At 43.5% G+C, this 20,018-nt stretch overlaps 1 protein-coding gene across 1 annotated transcript; it reads right to left on the bottom strand.

Annotated features, from left to right (window-relative positions):
- Positions 1 to 326: 326 nt before the first annotated feature.
- CCDC174 (coiled-coil domain containing 174) lies at positions 327 to 19,285 on the bottom strand. Its single transcript, XM_020872624.2, has 11 exons — positions 19,158 to 19,285; positions 16,237 to 16,341; positions 15,589 to 15,689; positions 11,308 to 11,366; positions 8,892 to 9,069; positions 5,644 to 5,739; positions 4,806 to 4,948; positions 4,217 to 4,311; positions 3,532 to 3,664; positions 1,715 to 1,867; positions 327 to 642 (listed from the first exon to the last, which is right to left on the bottom strand). Exons 1-11 carry the CDS (start codon positions 19,197 to 19,199, stop codon positions 344 to 346), a joined length of 1,404 nt encoding a protein of 467 aa, XP_020728283.2. The 5' UTR covers positions 19,200 to 19,285; the 3' UTR covers positions 327 to 343.
- Between the last annotated feature and the right edge of the window lie 733 nt (positions 19,286 to 20,018).

Raw genomic sequence — 20,018 nt, 5'->3', positions numbered from 1 at the left:
AGCCTTTAAATCTGAGTAGGTCATCGGAGTGGGCATGAGAGACAGGATTACAGACTCCTTAGGATCAAATATTACAGAATATGTCTACTCTATCTCAGCTCACGTGTAAATCCAGATGGACTGGTGTCTCCATACCGATCAGAATGAAATGAACAGCTAAGTGGCCAGAGTTCCCACAGTACCATTCACTTTCTTCCCAGCTGACAAATCCAGCCTGAAGTCTGGGTCTTCAGGGAAAGGACAGGAAGAGAAAGTTACAATTCAGTCCCTAAAGTTATCTCCTCCACTGTGGGAGAGGAAGGCACCATTAACAGTACAGACCCAAGTTATAATGTTTTTAAGTTCATGTTACTTGTTTGTAATATGATATCATATCATCCAGAGTTTCAAAAGTGACGGTCGGAGCTTGTGGCGGGCTGCTGGGGGCAGGAGCAGATGATGTCTGTGACACGCAGGGGTCATGGCTCTGGCCAGAGCGCTGCCCCGGGTCGCTCTGCGCAGGGGCAGGTTGGCTCCATGCCTGGCTGCTCAGAGACTCAGCTCTCTTTTGGTCCATAAAGTAATACGATGGTGGCGCAAACTCAGGGTCTCTCTCGGCCCGGAGATCTGACTGCCTCTTCGACCAGTACCCGAAGGAAAAGTCTGGCAAAAATAAAGTGTTATTAGAACTGATTATTGAATCATTTGAATGTTTGTACTTTTTAATTATCATATGTATTTCTTAAAAGCCACCTTAAATTCTCTGGAATTAAACTACAAGGTACATGCAATGCCTACAAAAGTACATGGAAGGAACCAGGCTAAGAAAAAAAAGAGTGATAAGTTCCACACAGAGAAAAGCTCAAGGAAGGTTCTGTGGAGACAGAAAGTTGGCAGGTGTTGGAGACAAAGCCAAAAAAAGCACTAAAACAGAAATAACTGTTTAAATGATTTGCTTGACATGTTATAGGTAAAACACAAGTTTTGTCCTTTACTGAATTTTGGAAGACACCAAAGGCACCATTCAGAGCTGTCTGCCTCTAACAGCAGCACCAACCAAAGCCATGTGCCTGCCACCTGCATCTTTTACTTGAGTCGTGGATCTCACAGGCTTCAACAATTTAAGCTACTGTACCACTGAAATGATTGTTTTCAAAACGGCATAAACCAGAGCCTATTCCCAAAGAGAGGCTGCTGCAGGTACCATGGTGTATTTGCAGGAAAAAACTTAAAATTTCGCATAACCCAGTGGAACCATATGTGAATCCAAGTTATGACACTTGGACGCAGACTGTTTTTAAGTGAGCATAAAAGAGACTGTTAAAAACACAGAATACATTTAAGGTACCAAACTTTCCCAAGACTTTAAAAAAGCAGTTCCAGACAAATGGTATCCCGAAGCTGTAAAACCACAAGGGGGCAGCAGGAATTACCAAAACCTCCCTCAAGTGCGTCTTTAAAATACCTCATCCTTTCGGCATGATGCCTTGCAGACCCTGGTCTTTTGTATCACACTTTCCAGTGCTCCTGGTTATTGATAAGAAGCAAGCTCAAGGACCTAGAGATTCCTTTAAGTCTCCCAGGGCCACTAAGACTCACCAGAATCACAGTCTGCTCAGGAGAACTGACCTCTCACCTTTCCTCTGTCCCACTCATGGATGTGTGGCACCCCAGCCCTGATGTCTTTCCCCTCCTGAACCAGAATCACAGTCTGCTCAGGAGAACTGACCCTCACCTTTTCCTCTGTCCCACTCGCGGACGTGTGGCACCCCGGGTCTGGTATCTTTCCTCTCCTGAACGATGACTTCTACTTTGCTACTCTGGGCGGCTGTACGAGGAGCTGGCGTGACCTCTGGTTCTGGGGGCAAAGGGCCAATGACATCTTCATCTATTTTTGTAAAGGAAATAGAGATTTCATTACAATAAAGCTTATGACTACTTTAAAAAGTTAAACAGACATACTTATCCTGAGAGTACAAGCAATAACTGATATTCACTGAGCACCTATTATATGCCAGGTTGTGGGCTAAGTACTTTGCACACTGTGGTTCACTTAGCTCTGTAACAACCCAAACAAAGTCAGAATTGGTACTCCATTTTATCTCCATTTTACAGATAAGGAAAATTAACATCAGAAATGCTACAGAGGTAAATGGTGAAGAGCCAGGATTCAAACCCAGATTGGATGGATTTCAAAGTCTCTGCCACTATGCCACCCCACCTCCCCTGATCAACAACCGAAGGACCAGAAACCCCTCAATTACTCAAAGAGAGTCTCAGGCAAAGCAAGTGTGATGAGAGAGCTGGAGCCTGGTGACAGTCTGCAGGCTATTCAATTCTGGCCATATTTTAAAAGAAAACAGTATTTTAAAAAAACACTAGAGGCACTTCACATCGTGTGGAAATAACATGTTCAGGAGCAGAGCAAAAACAGAAACAGCACACAGAGTTCAACATGCCACGGGAGACAGCATTTATACAAAGCGAACTGGGCCACCTTCCAGTTGTTAAGTGTCCTGATCTCTTTCAAAGCTAACCTGAAGTGAGTCCAGAAATTTTAAAATGGCATGGGCTTACGTTAGAGCTGGAGAAGCTTCTATCTGCGCCTAGCTTCAGCTGGATGTGAGATGCCTCACCAATGAGGCCATTCCCCAGCCTCCTCCACCCCTCCAGCTGGGGGTGGTCTGTGGACTCTGGCCATTGGGATATAAGTGAGAAGGTTGTGTGTCAATCCCAACGCACGTTCCTAGAAAGGTAGCTGGTGCCCGCCCCTTCTTCCCCAGGGCTGAATCAAGAGCAGGTCCTGGGCAGCTAGTGACCATGCAGGTGACAGCAACCTTCTAGGGCATGGCAGAAGCAGCAGACAGGAGGGAGCGGGAGAAGAGGTGACCACTGAGGCAGAGCTGCTGGCTGCCCCGGACACCCCCACTGCTGCGGTGCTCAACTAGAGGAGCAGACGTCCCCCTGGTGAGCCAGTCTATGCAGAATGTCGGGGCAGTTCAGCCCAGGGGAGCGCTAACTCACACCGGGAGCGTGTCTGACCGCAGTACTGAACAGTGCTCCCAAGCAATTTAACAGTCTCTTGGGAAGCTGTCTCTACCCACATTTGTAAATTATTTACTACCTTTCTGTATGCATTAAACATACAGAAACACAGTTTCAAAACACAGTTATAATAACCAACAAAAACTGCTGCCACAGCCAAAGAAAATAAGCCTAAAATATGTACATGCACAACTAAATTTTATCCTAAAATACCTTTTAAGCATTTTATCTCTAAGTCTCACTTACTGAACGGTACTATTATATGAAGCAACAAAATGTACTGCTAACATCCTTGTTTACAACCTGATATTTTCTTGGGAGTGTAATTCCACACCACTTTGGTATAAAAAGCTGTTCCTGTTCCCGTATGCTGCGCTCAGAGGTACTCAGAGGTGCTCAGAAAATAAAACTAGATGGCTGATTTCTACACAGTCATTCCTACTACTGAGATGTCAATGGAACTGAAATATTTCCTTCTGAGATTCAGAAACACAAGCCACGATGTACCTCTGTTTTCTTCCTCTGCTCCACCTTCTTTTGATTTTTTCATCTTTTTCTGTCGGAGTTTGGCAAGTCTTGCTTCTAATATGGCTTTTCTCTTTTCCTTTATGTTTTCTCGTTTTGTTCTCTGATCTGTTGTCTGAACAGGACAGAAAATTAGAAAACGATTAGTCCCATTCACAATATTTCTGTTGAAAAGGATGAAATAATTTTATTCTAAAAATAAACTGACTTTTCTGCCATCTCTCAGAAGCCATCCGTTGAAATGTTCAAAATGAATATCCTTGTATATACAAGGGCTCTTATACAAGCCCTCTGCTGTTTTCTGAAGTTCAGTCCACAGAACATGACAGAAGCATTAACATTTTAGGAAACCAACCAATTCTGCCAATTCCTTAATCCCCCTCTAATAACTTTCCATTTTCTTACCCAGGCTGCTTCAAAAGTGCCATACTGGAAACTAAACTTAAAAAATCAAAGTCACACAGGTTACTTTTGAATAGCTATAATCTTAAAAAGCCTGAAACAACAAAATAATATGGCAATTATCTTTATGAAATCTGTAACTGAATTGTGAATAGCTATGTACATTTCTAATTAATTTTACTAGGGTTTTTTTTTTTTTTTAAATATGATTCAATGAGAAACCCAACTGTTCAAATCCTTCAAGTCAAGTGAGTTTAATCTGTACCTGTTCACGCAGCATTTCTAAGGTTTTCATCTGCTTGTTTCTCAACTCTTTATCTCGGGCGAAAGCAAAGTATCCAACACCAAGTTGCCGGGCCTCTGAAATAGGTAGAAATTACCCCAAAGATTAGATTTCCCTTCTCAGTGAATTAGATTTAGGCCAAATTTCTAGCCGGGCCTCTGAAATAAGTAAAAATTACCCCAAAGATTAGATTTCCCTGGGCAGTGAATTAGATTCAGGACAAATTTCTACCAAAGCAGAAAGGAACACAGGGATGTCTTCCACACTGTTTTTTTTAAGAAGCAGGTAAAAAACGTTAGAAGTTTCTTTCACTCTGTTTGCCAAGTCATAAACACAACAAGTATTCATTAATTTTTTAGTCACAAGCTGTCTCCACTATTCTTGGGGCACACACTTGGATTAACAGACCCTTTGTTAGGCTAAAAAGTGAACAAACAGTTATTTTCAGTTCCAAAAGTAAAATTATTTATTTATACAGAAGAGCTGCTGCTTTGTGAATACTTCCTTTCCCACCTGCTATTTAAATGTTCAAGATAAAAAAATGACTTAAAAAGCTGCCAGATGACTGTACCATTTTCACGGATGTCTTCATAATGTATGGGCCCCATTGGCCTTCTCAGGGCCTCCCTCTCTTCTTCCTCCCACTGCTGGCGCTGGAGTTCTTTTCTCATATCTTCAGACAGTAAGGTTTTCTCATTTGCAGGACTAACGAAACTAGGAGAATAGAGCAAAAATCATCTTAGGTAAGGGCTGTAGCATAGCAATGCTTCAGTTCAGACATTTGGGGTCGTGATGAGTAACTCTGGTTGTGAAGAGGACAGTTCCTTACAGAGGTTTCTGACTCATAATACCACTGGGAAACTGCAAAAAAATATCTCCACCTTTCTTTAATCCAAGGAGGCAGCTTGTTTCATCAGCATAATAGAATCTTGCCTCAGCACTTAGACACATCACTTTCCTTCCCAGCCTGGTCTTTGGCTGAATGGAAGGGGCAGGCCAGGCAAGGAGAGGAACTATGGGCCTTCTGTGGGGGGCCTCCCGTGCTGGGCCTGGTGTGACAAAACCAAATCTATATTCTTAAACACTTTCTATGCAGTGGTTTGTTCATTTACTCTGGGCTCATTCTCTGTTACTCTGTAGACAGACATCCTCCCAAGTAAACAGACAGGCTCTAACTCATTCCTTTTAGCATGGATGATCAATCATTCAGGTTGTTCTCTGAATACGGACTATGTGTGTATGTGCACGTTAACCACAAAAAAGTGCTTCTGCAAACATTCTTACACATTAAAAAAAATATTCTTACAACAGAGCCCGAAAGATAATTAAATAAAAACAGCCTCGCTCACAAAACAACCCCTGCGTCTGCATGTCAGACCCGGGCAAAGCTCTGTGTGTCACACACTTACAGCCTCCCCTGAAGACTTTTATCCATTTCCAGCAGACCTGGCAAGTCCTTTCTCATGCAGCGCCGGGATCGCCCTAAAGAATCCACATAATCCACCCTGAAATAAAAGTGAAAAGACATGAAAAACTGTACATAACATACAGTTCCCTAAGATACGGAGTTGTCCACAATGAAAAGTTAACATAGGCTCCATCACAAACCCATCACCAAGGGCTTCCTGGGTAACTCAAACTAAACAATCCGCCTGCAATGCGGGAGACCCATGTTCAATCCATAGGTTGGGAAGATCCCCTGGAGAAGGGCACGGCAACCCACTCTAGTATTCTTGCCTGGAGAATCCCACAGACAGAGGAGCCTGGCAGGCTACAGTCCATGGGGTCACAAAGAGTCAGACATGACTGAGCGACTAACACACATCACCAAGAAAAACCTTCAACCTGAGAGACCACCACCATTAGTACAAACATGCTCTTCAAACTTAAAAGCTGACACACAATAGTTTCATTGCACCCTTGATTAAATCTTAATTTTAGAAACTGTAGAAAATGATTGACCATGTGTATCTCTGATCTCAAAGATAAAAACTCCACACAGACCCCTGCTGCACTATCTCAGAAATTACTTTTATCTGGTTTACACATTTGCAAGGAGATCCAACCAGTCCATCTTAAAGGAAATCAGTCCTGGGTATTCACTGGAAGGTGAATTCACTGTGACATCCATGAGGTCACAAAGAGTCGGACACGACTGAACTGAACCAAATAGAAGTTTTCTAGAGACTCTTTTTAACTAGGAGGAAGCCAAGGCAACATACATTTTGTACTACAAAAGCGCCTCAGCAGTGGGCCAGTCTGTTAGCTTTCACTCTTGTTCTTTCCTCATCTTGGCCCAAAGTAAGTACCTTGTTTCATGTACCAGGCAGGGAAACCAGGCAGCCAGCAAGGCCAGTGAAGTACTCTGATGCCCACAACAGGAAATAAGGGCAGTTTTTCATGGATAACACTTCATTTGCATTATGATGCAAAAGATTTTTAACGTTTTAAATTACAGGCAGGGACTCCCCCAGATCCTCTGGCAGGAGGCTGAAAGCACAGAAGGGCCAGCACCACTGCTGCACCAACCCAAGGTCAGATTCCCAGGCATGTGGCTTGTGGTTTGGTGAGTCTTTTCTTTCCTGTCACACATGCCAAGTCCAAATGTCAGCCTATGATTTAAAAGGTGAATGCTTGGGAATCCACCACTACAGTCCTAAAGCTGATGACCACAGAAATAAAACCTCCAACAGCAAAAAGCAGTTTCTCCCTTTTCTTCTTTTCCTTCAATGAATGGAGAACCAAAACCACCTAACCAGATGGTCTGAGTAATTATTTACAGTATTTTTGTGGAAAGATTTCCCACCACCTGGAACTGAACTGCAAAAGGATTTTACAAGCAGTTACAATTCTGGAACCTAACTTAGAAACAAAGAAAGTGTCAGAACTGCTTGCAGTGCATCTTCCTTCACCCTATGGGGCATGTGACACCTTCAACTGCCCTTCAAACTCTTCAAATCGGTAACAAATGGATTGTAATCATACAGGCACTAATAACAGGGGTGGGGAGACATTAAACCTTTCAAAGGAGATGAGATTTCTGCTATGAAAAGCAATCATAAGCTATTCTGTCTCTGGAGAAGGCCTCCAAAACATGAAGATCTCGTTGAAACAGAAGTGGCAGGACAGCAGCCAGCGACAAAAACCAGTGTGCAAGCTCTCAGGGAAACCATCACCTGAGGCAGCAGGGGACACAGGAGGGCTCAGTCATGCCCTCTACACAGGACGCTGGGGAAGTTAGAGCACAGCACAGACCCTTGAGACGCTCCTAACAAGAGCAGGCAGGACATAAAACGGCCCAAAAGTGTGTCTCAACCCTTTTCTGGTAAGGAGCCAGTTATGTATCAATATGGGCTTTCCAGGTGGCTCAGCAGTAAAGAATCCAGCTGCCAGTGCAGGAGATGCGGGTTCAAGTCCTGGGCTGGGAAGATCCCTGGAGGAGAAAATGACAACCCACTCCAGTATTCTTGCTTGGAAAATTCCATGGATAGAGGAGTCTGGTGGGCTCATGGGGTTGCAAAGAGTCAGACACAACTTAGCGACTAAACAACAAGACCCAAAGGAGCACAAAGTATGTTTACTATCAGAGTTCGGATGAGAGACAGACCATTTAGACTAGAAATGCTGAAGAAAAGTATGAGGAAAGGGGTGGCATCATACCCGCTCCTCTGTGACTGCCCACCTCAGATGTAAGTGTCCTAGAAGGCTGGTAAGAAGACCCTTCTGCAGCACGAAGATGCAAGTTCTCTGCGTTCCCGGGCAGCGGGGACCGGTCTCTTCACTCATAAAAGACTCCTTCCCACGGGGGGAATGGCTGACAAAAGATCAACAGGTCTTGCCGACAACCCTAAGCAGTTCCTAACAAATACTCCCATGATGTGGACATCTGAGCCTTGGGTGGGGAGCGGTGGGCTCCACACCGGCAGGAAGGGTCAGGCAGGGTTACTCCCAGGAACACAGCATCAGTGCACCTCATGCAATCACAAACCCTTCTGAGCACGTTTCTAAACAGGATCTTAGGTACAGAAAAATCACCATGCCATTTCCTCTGCATGCAGTTTCCTTGTAAAGAAAAGTTTAGTTTGGTTTCCCCATCATTCACCTACCAGGCATCACCATTCCTGCTCTACAGACGAGGAAACTGAAGCCAAGAGAGGGTAGGAACATGATCACAACCATACCACCAGTGAAAGGCAGAGCGCATGCTGTCCAGACGCAGGTCCATGATACCTAAACCATACTGGCAAAAAATGCCACAGCCAGAGTAAGGCTCACCGGATCAGTTCTGCCAGCCCGTTTTCACTGGAAACAAGAGCTCATGCTATCTACATGATGATGCCCGAATAAGCACCTGGGTAAGGCGGCAGGGTGGGTAGAAAGGAACATTCTTCTGCCTAAACAACCCTTTCACATCAATGAAACGGGAAAAAATGCCTCCACGCCTGGCACAGTGCCTGGCACATGGCAGGAACACAGTCTATTTGTAATTATATCAAGTAGCAGCTACTACTTCTATATCTATAAATGCAATCCTACTTAGAGTCTCTGAAGAAAGACTAGAAAGAAAGGGCTTGATAACAGCAAAATAACATGGCTCTTAAAAAGGAAACCCAAGTCTGACAACATTAACATAACCAAATGGCATAATATCACCAACCACTCTTCACTGGGATCCTGGGGAGGAGGAATATCTCTTTCAGAAAGAGCTGCTTCATCATCGTCTCTTTCTTCGGTCTTTCTGTAACCTCTATTGGCACCAACCGCTTCCATTTCTTTGTGTCTGTCTATCATCTTCTGTGTGAAATCCACAAGGTACATGTCCTCCACCTCTTCATCTAGGACACAAACATCAACGTTCAGATGCACGGAGCTGCCATGAAGCAGTCACAGTCACCACTGGGCGCTACACCACCCGACGGCTCACTAGTCGAGGTCTCCACCCGCCCCTAACGCTCCAAAGACACAGAGCCGCCTGGGGCCTGACAGAGACGCTGCAGAAAGGCCGAGGGACTCACCTCTAAAAGCCTGGAGCTTCCTGCTGCCTCATCAATAACAAGATGAGAAGATAACAGTGTCTGACTTCAAGAGACTCATCTAGCCAATCAGACAACTCAGAGGCAGAACGGCATTGCCCAGTAAGCCTTTGTGACTCAGTGACACCCATCTCTAACCGCGTGGGTCATATCCCATAGCCCTGGGTACACTGCTGTGGAATGCCAAGTGTTCAAAGGGTCCTAACACAGGTAAAAGAAGTCATCTGAATTCTTTTTAATCCATGAACACCACTTTCAGGTAAGGCATAGTACCAGGATCTGCAGGGCAAACAGAGACGTCTAATGTGCCATCTACTTGCAGGCCTTATCTACTTGAGCTGAAACCTATGCTGAGAGTTAAATAGTAATCCATCATTCTAATTTAACACAGGATAGCGGATGCATTCACAAACAACGTATGCATCAAGTTTCACTCTGCTGTATTTAAGCTCTAAGGAACAGATGGTAGGTTCCCTATTACCAGGAGTTGATGTTACCCTCACTGTACAGTGGAAAATAACTGAGGCTCCAAAACTTGCCCAAACATGCAGGTCCAATAAGCCCATCAGGAGGTGGGTCTGCCGGTATGGACAAAACCAAATCTCCATGTCCACACACTTCTTTGACTTGATTCTATATTAACAATATAAGTAAAGTTTGAATTAAATGGAAAAAAGACTGTATTTTTAGCCATAAAAATACGTAATTCAGTTGGGAAAGAAATACATTTTCCCAGAGCTGAGTTAAGACCACAAAACAGTGAGGCCTCCTGGCTGGCTGACACCTGCTGCTTCTGCAGGGGGAAGGCAGGGCCTCCCCCAGGCCCTCAGCTTGGTGAGCACCCAGCCTGCCCCTGCTGTCTGGGCTCCCAGCGCACGGGAGCGCGCCCCCGCTGTCTGGGCTCCCAGCGCACGGGAGCGCGCCCCTGCTGTCTGGGCTCCCAGCGCACGGGAGCGCGCCCCCGCTGTCTGGGCTCCCAGCGCACGGGAGCCTGCCCCCGCTGTCTGGGCTCCCAGCGCACGGGAGCCTGCCCCTGCTGTCTGGGCTCCCATGACCAGGGTCCCGCCGCATCCTCTCCTGCTGCGCCCCACCCCACACCTGGCCCTCAGCACTAGCCCCGCAAGTCAGCCCGGCCAGCTCTGGTCCTCTCCTCCCTCTGCTCGCCCCATTTCCCCCTGCAGAAGCCTTTCTGCAGTTCTCCAAAACCTTTAAGACTCCCATCAGAGCCACCTTCTCCCTAAGGACTTCCACATAAGCCTTTTAAAGGCAGTAAGAGATGCACTGCCTTGTAAAATCTCTTTTATTGTTGTTGAACTCTAGGTTGGGTTTCCTTTTTGTGGGGCAGGTATAAGGAGGGAGGATCTTTTAAATATTATCTTAGAAGCAACCATACTGCCTTCCTGGGCAGCAGAGTGGTTAAGGCTCTGAGCTTCCACTTTCCCGGTCAGGGAACTAAGACCCTGCATGCCGCGCAGCACGGCAAAAAAACTTCTACTTTTTAAAAACTAAATTAAAAAAGCAACTATAAGCACTTCAAAGACTAAAATTAAACACAGAGAAAAAAAAAACAGGGGAAAAGAATGATAACTCCAGTACTCTGATATAACCATAATTCCTCTCAGGTTGTTTTTTCTTAAACACAACCATAACTGTAACAATGGCCTATTTAGACCTTTATTCCTAAGTATGTTTTCTTCTGTGCCATTTTCCTCCACTGATGATACCCCCATTGAGGGCAGAAGCAGAGAATCTGGCTAATACTGACTGGCTTGTCCCTCTATAGCACCTAACAGGCCCAGCACCCACGGGGCAAATAAAAAACTATTGTTGATTTTCTTATCTCTGTGCTGACACACAGGCCTCCCCTGGGAGCTCAGCTGGTAAAGAATCTGCCTGCAATGCAGGAGACCCCAGTTTGATTCCTGGGTTAGGAAGATGCTGAAACGTTTCTCCCTATTCTCATAATTATTTTAACAAACAAGAAAATACCCCAGAGTTGTATGAATTACAGAAAATAAAGATGCAAATAATTATATTTACCTATGAAGTCTCCTTTAGTCATTTTCTCATACAATTTGGCTTTTTCTTCCAATTTCTCCCTAGGAGAAAAAAAAAAAAGACAAGTTTAAAAATGGTCTTCTCACTGCCACTCCCGGTAAAACTGCACCCCCCACGCCCAGCCTTACTGCTGCGACCTGCCCAGGGGACCCAGTCTGATGACTAGAGCTGAGCCGCCTCCCTGAGGGGCCCTGAGACACAGCCAGGCCCCCTCTGCCCGCTCCACATAACGGCCCATGCTTCTTTCACTCGCGACTGTACCAAGGGGCCAAAAACAATGCCTGGTGCATAGCAGATGTTCAGTCAGTATTTGAGGAATGAATATATGAATGAATGAAGATTCCAATTTAATTTAAATGCCGAATGCAACAAATTAAATACCAAAAAAAGAGAGGTATCTAAACAAAAATATTTTCTGTTACAGATCACCAAATTCCACAGTAACTCTGTATCACTGGTTTTACACAAGGGTCCCTGGTCTCCCCTTGGCTAATCAGGTCTAAGAGAGGCAGAGACCAACCTCCTAGAAGTCTGTTAAAAATATGATAATGTCTGTTTTATACAGAACATAAATTATTCATGACAGATAGCTAATTAAAAACAAACATCAACCCTGGCATTTCAATTCAGCAGCCTCTCTGCTCATGTTAATTCTAGCGACATTTACTCTTTAGTGGCTAAGACCTGATGATTCTTTTATTCTAGAAATATTTATGATGATAAAGAGCACCAAAGAAGTCAACTGAGCGTTTGCTTGTGAAGGATCATACTTTATGACAGTAGAAAATATCATTTCTAATGGTGAGTATGATGTTAGCTAATAGGGCATAAGATGTTAGGGAGAAACTCGAATGAACATTTCAGTCAATCCAATACAAAGCCATAGTAATCAAAACCGTATGGGACTGGCATAAAAACAGACACACAGATCAATGGAATGGAAAGAGAGCCCAGAGATAAACCCACACACATATGGTCAATTAATTTACAACAGAAGAGCCAAGAATATGCAATGGCAAAAGAACTGTCTCTTGAATAAATGGTGTTGGGAAAACTGGACAGCCACATGCAAAACGACGAACCTAAAAAACTGTATTACACATCTGAATTAAAAATTCACAATGGAACCATAAAACTCCTAGAAGAAAACACAGGCAACATGTTCCTGGCATCAGTGTGGCAGTGATTTTTTAGGATTTGACAACAAAAATAAAAAAGGCAAGAAAAGCAAAAATAAACAAGAGGGACTATATCAAACTAAAAAGCTTCTGCAGAGCAAAGGAAACCATCACCAAAATGAAAAGGCAACCTATTATTGAATGGGAGAAAATACTCGCAAATCGTATGTCTGCCATAGACTTAATATCCAAAATAAAGAACTTAAAACTCAACAGCAAGAAAACCAAACAGTGCAACTTTAAAAAAGGATCTGAATAAATATCTTGTCAGACATACAGATGGGCAACAAGTACATGAAAAGGTGCTCAGCATCACTACTCATGAGGGGAATGGAGACCAAAATCACAGTGAGATGTCACCTCACACCTGATGGAACAACTGCTACAAAAAGCTAAGAAATAACAAGGGTCAGTTGATGAGGATGTGGAGAAAAGGAAATCTTCATGCTGTGTAGGGGGGGAATGTAAACTGGGGCAGCCGCTAAGGAAAAAGAGGATGAGATTGCTCACAAAATAAACAGAACTACCATATGGGAACTTCCCTGGTGATCCAGAGGTTAAGACTCTGAGTGTCCACTGCAGGGGCATGGGTTCACTCTCGTATAAGTGGCTGTCCAGAGAACCAAGGTCCTGCATGTCACACAGTATGGCCAAAAAAAAAGGTAAGTAAGTTCGTAGATACGGTAAACAGAATGGCAGTTGCCAGAGGCAGCAGGAGGATGGGAAGGAGATGGGTGAAATGGGTCAAAATGTACAAACTGCCAGTTATAAAATACGTTAGCAACGAGGATGCAATGTCCAGCATGATGACCACAGTTAATACTGCACTGCACACATGAAGTCTGTTAAAAGAGTAGATCTCAAATGTTCCTAGTTAAGTAAGTGTTAGTTGTTCAGTCGTGTCCGACTCTTTGCGATCCCATGGACTGGAGCCCGCCAGGCTCCTCAGTCCATGGGATTCTCCAGGCAAGAATACTGGAGTGGGTTGCCATTCCCTTCTCCAGGGGATCTTCCTGACCCAGGGATCAGCTGTGTGGTGATAGATGTTAGTTAATTATTAGATCTATTGCGGTGAGCACTTCACAATACATACAAATACTAAGTAACTCTGTTGTACTAATACAATGTTATGTTTCAATTACACCTTAATAAAATACATATATAAGGCATAAAAAAGTTACAGTATCTTTCAACAAAATTAAAATTCTAAGCATAATGTCCAACAGTGAGAAAAATGTCTCAGCAGTGAACATGTCTTTAAGTAAAAGTCTCCAGCCTGTTGGGGATAGGTCAAATGCTAAGAAAATAATCCCTAAATGGGCTAATACTCTGCCCTTTACTCTCAGACCCAGAAGAGCCAAGCAGTCTGAGCAACCACTATTTTCAACTGCCAACTTTTTATTATGCAATGGATCTAAACACACACATGGCAGTCATGCCAGAGATTAAAACTTGGGATTCTGAATCCAGGGTGATAGTGCAAACAAAAGAAGAGCTCTTCTTTACAGAAAAATGCCAGCTAGCAAACAGAATGAAAAAATAATACACATGGAATGACAGATTTAGAAAAATTCTAATTTTGAAATCATCAGTGTGATAACTGACTCAGCGATGACTTAATCATCACATGAAAACACACTGGTGAACAGAATATTCACACAGCGTCAGTTTCCCTCCTTAGATTATTACTAATTTCAAATGAGGAAGAGCGTCTTATTGGTGGAAAACTACAGCAGATCTACCTTAACTGAGTGATCAAACTTATCATCACCAATAATGACAAGCTGACATCATGAACCTCCTGATGTGACTCAACAGGACAACAAATCATCACCTAGATAGTGTTAATAACCGCTGGTAATTAGTCTGACTCTAATCAGACTGTGGGACACCGCAGAAACAATTGGCCTGGACTTTTCAAACGATGTCAGTGGTGTAACAGACAACAAAAATGCAAGGAAGGGACTTCCCTGGTGGCCCAGTGGTTGAGAATCCGCCTGCCAATGTAGGGAGCACAGGTTCTTCCCTGACCTGTGAACTAGGATCCCACGTGCCACAATTACTGAGTCCACGTGTAACTGCTGAAGCTTCCTGTGCCCTAGAGCCTGTGCTCCACAACAAGAGAAGTCACCACAATGAGAAGCCCTCACACCACAGCTAGAGAGTAGCCCCCACTCGCCACAACGAGAGAAAGCCAGCATGCTGCAACGAAGACTCAGGGCAGCCATAATTAAATAAAACTGTAAACATTTTTTTAAACAGGCAAAGGAACTGTTTTCTATTAAAAGAGACTAAAGAGATATGACAACTACATGCAATGCGTACTCTTTAAACGTTTTAAAAAACAATAAAGGACATATCTGTACTAGGATAACTGGTGAAATATGAATATGGACCATATGATACCACTTTAAGAGTGGCTAATTTCTTGGATATGACAGCAGTATTGTGGTTACACAGGGAAACGTCCTTATTCCTGCATAACCACAGTACTGCTGTCATATTCCAGAAATATGCCACTGATGAAACAGTATCATATAGAAGATATATGCTGAAACATTTAGAGGTAAAGTACAGTGATGTTTAACAAAGTTTCTCTACACACACACACACACACACACACACACACACACGAGAGGGGGGAGAAAGAAAGCAAATTTTAAAAGATGTTAAGTGGCGAATTTAGGTGAGAAGTGTTAGAATGTTCACTGTAGTCTTGTTTCAAATATTATGCTGGTTTGAAGCTTTTTATATTAAAAAGTTGGGAGGAAAATTCAATTTCTAATTACTAACAGCACACCACCTAGTAGCCCTGAACCACACCACATGGACACTTCTTAAAACACTTGGGGATAATCTCAGTGCCTAACAGGGGCTCACAGGGGCACTGTTTCATCTTTTAAACCAAGGCTATGTCTTATCTTCTTATAAGATTATAAATATGCTTGCAAATCATATTATTTTCAGCTAAGAGAGTATCTGGTTAGAAGGATGACAAAAATTAACACTGTAAATGAAATCAAGGTGACCTTCCCCGTCTTCACTCAGGGAGCCCCAGAGACAGCCGCACTTGGAGTGACGTTACCTCGCTTTGTCCAGAGTCTTCTGTTCTGCAATCTGCTCTTCAGCATCCTTTTCAGCTCGGTTAGAGACTCCTGCATTCTGTTTGCTCCAGATACTTGGTTTCTGCAGAATAATTTAAAAAACAGAGAATCACCAACTGACTGCAAAAAATCTCTACTTGTACATCAGAAGGGGGAAAAAAGATAATTAGATCTTGTGAATCAGTGGAAATAACTGGACCTCTGACAGCTAACTTATGTCCTGCAAATAAACTATACATAGCAAAGCTGGAGCTGAAAAAAAAAAAAAGACCCCAAATTACATTTAAACTTTCTTTATTCAACTGCAGTTACGTTTACAGTCTACTGAATGGTTACAGCCTAATTCAAGACGCCGATGAAAAATACATAACAGATTCAGTAACGCAAAAAATAGATACCGTTATTTATAAAACTGGAAAAACATTCACATACTGGAGAATTAGAGCATTTTAATGTGCTTTTGAATCTTACTAGTTTCTATTTCAATATTTGAAATAGTTTATGCAGATGTTCAAATACAAGACAAGGATTTATAGGTAGCAGATACCTTGGACACGTTCAAAAAACTTAATTACGGTTTGATTCCCCTATGTCTGGGGTCAATGGAGATAATTAGATTTTTTTTTTACCTTGTTAGTTGGTTTTGGTTTTCCCAAAACTCCAGCATCTTTTAAAAGTTTTTCTTGTTTGAATTCTTCTTGCTTTCGGAAGAGTTCAGCCTTAAGGTCTACCAACTAGAATAAAGCCAAAAAAACACAAAAAAAACAAAACCACCAATTAACTTTAATGAGTGATTGGATTTCTAAGTTTTTATAATTCTGAAAACAAGATCACAAGCTCTTATAAATGGACAAAAGTGGATATAAAATTAAATGTTTAAATGTAGAGTCTAGCACAAAATAAATCCAAGTCATATTTCATTCCAGCTCTGTGGTAAACATTTAATTTTCAACACTTCAAGGCTTTCCTCTGGGCAAAGAGAGAATGATAGGCAAAGTAAATGAAATCTGCATCTTCTAGATTCAGATTCAACTAACATCATTAACCACTTTCTCTCTGACTGGCATTGTACTTGGCTTTTTCATGTAGTACAAGTAAAAAAAAAAAAACTAATTTCACTTAAACGTCACAAACATTTCTAATTTCTACAGGAAAACATCTTTGATCAGCAACAGTCTGAGCCACAGTGTGTGCCTGGCACTTAACACTGAAGAGCAGAATACAAATGTGAATTAGACATTCTCTTCTGCCTCCAAGAACCTACAATCTAGTAAGAAATGTAACTTACAACATCAGTCAGATGTAATACGTGACTTTAAGAGTGAAATTAAGTGGCATAAAAATTCAGATAAACGAGTATTTCCTTTTGTCCATAGTGATCAGAGATGGCTTTGAAATGAACCTTAAAGGATAGGCAAGATTTCAACTAGAAATAAAATAGACTGAGTGAATTTTGTTTCAGCATGTTTGGAAACCACAAATTTAGCTTAACAACAGAGTTCAAGAACAAGAAAAGCCAGAGCAAAAGGAACAGGGGACTTGGATCTATCATCACTATCTACTCTGCACAAAAGGGTATAATGGCAGTTTCCTTTTTAAGGATCGAAGTACAGCTGCTTATATACACAGACATTTGTAAACTGAATACTTAAAAAGCCCAGCATTACAGACTGACTTTTAAGGGAAATCAAAATGACTGCATTCAGTGATTTCTATTTTGGAGGAAAGTATTTAAAAATAGGTTTGGCACAGACTTTAATAACGTCAAGGGCTGGTTTATCCCAGAACCTAATACTCTAAATTTTAAAAAGCAAATTTAAAACTTAAGCCTTTTCTTCTAAGCCTTCTTAACCACATCAATTTTCTAGTTGCACATTTTCCTACTATACTTTTGAATTTTAAAAGGAAGATGCTCAGAGAAGTGTCAGTTCTCAGATGGCGTTCACATTATTATTACTAACTTTAACCCATCAGGAAAAAATTAATTTTATAGTTTTTTGGTACCTAATCCTCAAACATTATGTGTGTGCGCTAAGTCACTTCAGTCATGTGAAACCCTTTGCAATCCCATGGACTGTAGCCCACCAGGCTCCTCTGTCCATGGGATTCTCCAGGCAAGAATACTGGAGTGGGTTCCCATGCCCTCCTCCAGGGGATCTTCCCAATCCAGGGATCGAACCCACATCTCTTAAGTCTCCTGCATTGGCAGGCAGGTTCCTTACCACTAGCGCCACCTGGGAAGCCCTCAAACATTATTAACTAGTACCGATTATCAGTATGAGACGGGGGCAAGCGGCTCAAATACTGGGATATTTCCTTCATATCCCTCGCACCCAACATTCTGCAGTAAATCCAAGATTAACCCAAAGGTTGGGCAATTTGCTCTGATATACTGGAAAAGACAACTGCCGTGGAGTCAACCAGAGCACATGAGCCCAATTCTACCACTAAGAACTCTGTGTGTGAGCTGAAGAAAGCCACTTCATTTTCTGAGCCTCAGTGGCATTATCCATAAAGTGGGGATATTACTAGTGCCTGCATCCTAATGCAGTCAGTAGAGCTCAGGGACACTGTGCATATAAAGTGCTGGCACAAACAAGTACTGAGAACTGGTTTTCTTCCTCAGTTCAGCTGCGTCCCACTCTTTGCGACCCCATGGACTGCGGTACGCCAGACTTCCCTGTCCATCACCAACTCCCCGAGCTTGCTCAAACTCTTGTCCGTTGAGACAGTGATGCCGTGCAACCATCTCATCCTGTCATCCCCTTTTCCTTCTGCTTTCAGTGTTTCCCAGCATCAGGGTCTTTTCCAATGAGTGGGTTCTTCGCATCAGGTGGCCAAAGGACTGGAGTTTCAGCTTCAGCATCAGTCTCTTCCAATGAATATTCAGGACTGATTTCCTTCAGGATGGACTGGTTGGATCTCCTTGCAGTCCAAGGGACTCTCAAGAAGTAACTAAATGAACAAAGGTGCTTACATCCTGTTAGACCTTAACAGCTCCCGGGCAGCGCATCCTATGGGTGTATTAACAACTGTTCAGCCGTCCTCCTGCAGGGGGACGCTGGGCCTCTCGGACCCCGGGGTACGAGTCACACTAATGTTCGGGGGGTGGGGGAGACCGTGCTGGTCCCTGAGCTCAAGCGGAACGTGTCTGCACAGCTCGCAGAGGCCGGGGTCCCCTACCGACAGTCACGGAGACAAGGCTGCCAAGGAGGCCTGGCCTGTCGTCGCGGAGGGGAGGCAGGGCCAGTCCTAACCCGGAAAAGACACCAGGCTCAGGACGGCGTCTGAGGGGAGAGCCTGGGCCCGGCGTCCCGGCAGAGGGGAGACGCCAAATTCGGGGTTCTATTAGCGAGAAAGTGGGCCCGCTCCCCGTAAGGAAGAAAGCACGCTCCGCTTTTTTTTTTCCAGAGAAAAGCCAGGTCCGGCGTCCTCTCTAAGGAGAGGCCAAGTCTGGGACCCCGAGTGAAGAAACAAGCTAGGTCGAGATTCTTATCCTGCGGAGGCGGGGAGACGCGGAGCCCGAAGCATCATCTATCCCCGTACTCACCGAGGACGCCGTGACGTCCAAGGGCTTCTTTCTCCTGTCCATATTCGCCCCGGAGTGTCCTCAGGTGTACGTCTCAAGGTACCAGGCCTGCCTTTTATACCGCCTTCCGCTGGAACCGGAAGTCACATCAGGAGAGCGACGGTATTTATAGCTCTGGCGCCATCTTGAGAAGGTCAGAGTGTAGAGAGTAATCCGTCCTTCACCATTTTGAGACGGTCAGAGGGTGCTCAGAAGTGAAGCTAATTGCTAAGGCCATCTTAAAAAAAGCAGAAGGTAATAGGGCTGGTGTTTGGTGCCATCTTGAGAAGGTCTCCATACGCCAGGCAGGCAATGCACGCCATCTTGAGTGGGGCGGGTTGGGTGTGGCGAAGGCGCCATCTTGGGAAGGGCGGAGTGAAATGACATGATTATCTTCCTAGCGAAAAGAAAGAAACGTTAGTAGGACTGGAAAGATCTAAATACCCTTTGAACGCCTGCCGTTCACCAGGCACTGCTGGTGCGTCTCACAGGTTAATTTATTTAAATTCTTACAAGTCATATGAGCTAAAGATTAGCATATTAATTCTGGTAGAAATAACAATAATAATAGCTAATGTTGATACAGTGTTTACCCTGTGTTAGTCTACATATTTCAGCTGGTAAGAACATGAACTCCAGAAGTCAACTTCCTCAATTTATATCACTCCATTACCACTTAGCTGTGTGGCCTTAAGAAAGTTTCTTACTTTCTCTGTGCTTCAGTTTCCAAATGGGAATAAAATAGTACTACATGGGGCTCAGTGAAAATTAGATGAAGTAAATGAGCTAGTCGATAAAAATATTAGTGATTGTGCTATTCAGACTAATGACACCCCCCATGTC

This window comes from Odocoileus virginianus, unplaced genomic scaffold, assembly GCF_023699985.2.
Source record: "Odocoileus virginianus isolate 20LAN1187 ecotype Illinois unplaced genomic scaffold, Ovbor_1.2 Unplaced_Contig_3, whole genome shotgun sequence".
NCBI classification, from domain to species: domain Eukaryota; kingdom Metazoa; phylum Chordata; class Mammalia; order Artiodactyla; family Cervidae; genus Odocoileus; species Odocoileus virginianus.
Note: the sequence above shows the minus strand (reverse complement) of the source record. Positions and strands in the feature narration are given on the sequence as shown.